This window comes from Micromys minutus (genome assembly GCF_963924665.1).
Source record: "Micromys minutus genome assembly, chromosome: 19".
Lineage (NCBI taxonomy): Eukaryota > Metazoa > Chordata > Mammalia > Rodentia > Muridae > Micromys > Micromys minutus.
This window is the reverse complement of record NC_137954.1, coordinates 34,825,790-34,829,301: the sequence shown is the minus strand read 5'-3', so window position 1 is coordinate 34,829,301 and position 3,512 is coordinate 34,825,790. Positions and strand designations below refer to the sequence as shown.

General features: G+C 54.8%; 1 protein-coding gene across 1 annotated transcript; it reads right to left on the bottom strand.

Moving 5' to 3' along the window:
- Positions 1-1,156: 1,156 nt before the first annotated feature.
- On the bottom strand, positions 1,157-3,053 carry B3GNT7 (UDP-GlcNAc:betaGal beta-1,3-N-acetylglucosaminyltransferase 7; the record flags this gene model as incomplete). The annotated part of the gene is made up of 2 exons (XM_080933253.1): positions 1,157-2,339; positions 3,040-3,053. The coding sequence occupies 2 exons, from the start codon at positions 3,051-3,053 to the stop codon at positions 1,157-1,159; spliced, it is 1,197 nt and encodes a 398-aa protein (XP_080789379.1).
- Positions 3,054-3,512: the final 459 nt, after the last annotated feature.

Here is a 3,512-nt window from a genome sequence, read left to right as displayed (position 1 = left end):
CTGAGACATCTTAGTACTGGAGAGTTCTCAGGCTTCTAGCACCCCCATAGCTCCCCCTAATCCTCTAAGGCCCCTCTAGAGGTCTTTTACACCCACTAGCCAAGATCAAGGAAGTAGCTAATTCAGACACCTTCAACAACAGTCCAGTTTTATTGAGAAAATAGAGAAGATGCTTCCATCTTTTCCAGGTGACCCCAGGCAGAGGTGGGAGGTGGCATTCTTTCACAGGGGAATACAGCAGGCCCAGGAAAAGTAGGGGTGTCGCTGGGGAGGGCTCAGAGTGGGACTTGAAAGGCAGGGGTGTGAGTGGTGAATGGGGCTGCAGAAGGAAAGTGTATAGAAAAAGAGGTACACCTCCCTAGGCCTGGAGCCGCCTCCTTCCAAGTCTTCATAAATAAAATTTCACAGTAATAGAAGAATGTCTACATCTAGGGCCCAACCAGTCAGAAAGTCAGTGTTGGTGAGGTGCAAGGGGGAGACCTGGCTTGGGCTGTGCTCAGCACTGTGCTTTGGGGGGCCAGGAGCACCGCTCTTTTGCTCTGTGTCAGGGGCCTAAGGTGGGGCGGCAGCCCACACTGAGGTTTAGAGGAGTGCTGAGGTAGTCAGAGCGGCCAGTCAGGCTTCAGGACAAGAGAAGACAGAGCCGGGAGCCATGCCTCTGCAACTGACTCCAGGCAGGCCTGGGGCTGTGCTAAGAGCCTATGGAGAGCCTCTCTTAGATCCGTGGACCAGGGGACACCTGTGGACCTGCACAGGCCTGATCGCCCACAAAGGGAGTCAAAGGCATTTCCCAGGAAAGAGACTTCCCTGTGAGGACAAGAGGCAGCCACAGACCCACTTGGGCTAGGTCTCGCTCAGGTAACTGAGCAAATTGTTCCTTGAGAGGCCACCAGGGCCTACTACCAGGCTACAGGCCCAGGCTAGAAGAGCTCCAGGTCCTCAGAGGACCTCCAGTCAGGGAAGTTCTGGCTAGTCCAGGGCCCCTCTCTGGGAATTTCTGGGAGTTCCTCTCTGGCTCTGTACCCCACCACACCTAGGGGCACAGAGGCCCAAACCCTTCACCTCCTGCAAGGGACCAAAGACTATGCCATGTATTCTGTCTCCAGTCCCCCAACCCCAAGGACTTGAGGACAAATGCACTGGTGGCCCAGCCACACTAGAGCACCTGGAACTTGAGAGAACAGGTAAGATTGCTATGCACCAGATCCCACATGGCCAGCAGCTCCGCGGGCAGCAGCTTGTGTACCACGAGCATGGCCCGGTAGAAGCAGGGTTCCTTGTTCATTCGGCTGCCTCGAACCCGAGAGATGCCAAAGGTCTTGAAGCCCTCGTGACCTGTGGGCTTCACTCCCAGCACTTCCAGGCACATGCCCAGGAAGACGTCATCAATGGGGAAGAGTTCCAGTGTGTCACAGGCATGGTGGAGTTGCCGAGCTAGGCTGCCAGACATGAGGAAACCCCCTCCGCCAGCATAGGGCGGGTAGGTGGCCTTGCTGTACATGACAGCGGGGATGTAGTATTTGTTATCTTTTTTGCGGATGGGCCGAGCGTGATTCAGTACATCACCTACAAACAGGTTCTCCTGGGGCTGCCGGTCAGATAGAAACTCGATCAGGTTGGTGGGGTTGACAAAGACATCATCATCACCTTTGAAAATGAAGGGGACATTGGGACAGTAAATGTCAAGCCACTTGAGGAAGTGGATCTCCTTGAGGGTCAGGTTGAAGAAGCTGTCAAGGAAGTCCCACTGTAGGATGTCACCGTAGAGACGGTCCTCGTAGGCCAGCAGCTGCTGATAGTGGGTTCGCTCCTCTTGCTTGGAGGCCGTGCCCAGCAGAAAGAGAGTCCGCACGGCACCCCTGCCCTGACCGGCTGACTCCCATTCATGGCCCCAGGTCTGACGAATGACCTCTCGGCGGTCATGCTGTGTAATGACTGACTTGACAACCACCAGCATGTAGATATCACCATCACACTTCTCTGGGTGGTTCAGCAACATGGGGAAATAGCGGCAATGCCGATAGGAAAGAAACTGCCGGAACTGTGGCTCGAGGCTCTGGAACCAGGACTGATGGGTCAGGTTGATGTTGATAGAGCAGTTAGTGGTAATCACATCCCAGACCTGGGGTCCCCGAGGAATCGTGGGGGTGGGAGCCGCTACATCCTTTGGACTTTTCCAGAAGCTGTTGGGGTTGACCAGATTTCCAGTTTGGGGTGGCCCCAGTGTGGGTGGTAGAGGATCCTGAAGGAATTGACCAGGGGTCACACTGCGCTGGAATACAGTGACAGCCACAAGGAGGGCCAGAGCCAGGCACACACTCTTGTAGAGGGTTTTCTTCCTAGGGGGAGCAGCAGAGATGAGGGTGAGCTCGTATTCAGAGGCCTCCTGAGGATTAGGGGCCCACAGATGGGCAGGTGGCCTCTACTTCCTGGAAGATCAGAGGATCTGCTTCCTGTGGAATTAGCTACTAGGGTCCCAAACCTAACGACTCTGGTAAAGGGGGCATTTAACCCCTCACGTTCCCCCCAAGTGGGACAGGACACAGAGTAAAGTACCAGGCACAAACTCAGTGAAATGCTGTCATTTTGCCAGGAAAAGAAAGAGACCTCAGTCCATCCTCTGCTCTGGTTTTCATTTTTAGTTCACATACAAATGTGGACACCAGTATCACCGGGTGACTTTGAACCAGTCACTCCAAGGGGCAAAGAGAGTATCCTTACTGCAGCTTTTGGGGAGTTTCCTTGTGAAGTGCGGTGGAGAGTTCTAGTTTAGCAGTCCTCACCAACTCAACAGAAACGAACCATTCTTCCTCTAGATGGATGGGAGGTCTCGAAAGGGCCTTACCCCCTACCTTTATCCTCCACATGGAGCAATGAGGTCCCTAGCCCTTCAGCCCTGGGAAGAAAACCCACTTTCTGGGGAACCCTACCTGGTCAGGTAACCCCACCACACCCTTTTCAGAGGTAGAAATCCTAGCTCTTCTCAGGAATGATCCTGCCTGCGCCCTCTTCCCCCAGATCCTTCCCTCCTTAGCTCACACTGGGAGACTCATGGCCTTCCAGGGCTGGGGCAGCAGAGAGATGGCTCTCACCTCCAAGGAGGGGCGGTACAAGGGCCAGGAAGCTATGAAGTAAGTAGAGATAACCCTAGGTTTTAAGCCTGCGGAGGCGAAGGGGGAGTAATGTTGATTCCCCCTCTCCACATTCAGCGAGCTTTCCCCAAGAGCCCAGTGACTTCCTGGCCACCAGGTTGGATAGAGAAAGACAGAAATGACTTGGGGTACCCTGCTGGGAACGGGAGCAGAGCATTCCGAATCCAGTACTCCAGTCCTTGGGGTTCTAAGAAGCTCCACGTCGCAGCTCTGGAGTTCGGGTAGGGACCAGCCCCAGGGCCCTGACTCGCACGTACCAATCCGCTCCATTTGTAAGAGCAAAGCTGGGGAAGGAGAATTGTCGAGGCGGTCCGGAGAAGAGGCCACAGGAGGGAAGAGAGACCGGAGGGGTCGGGTGTC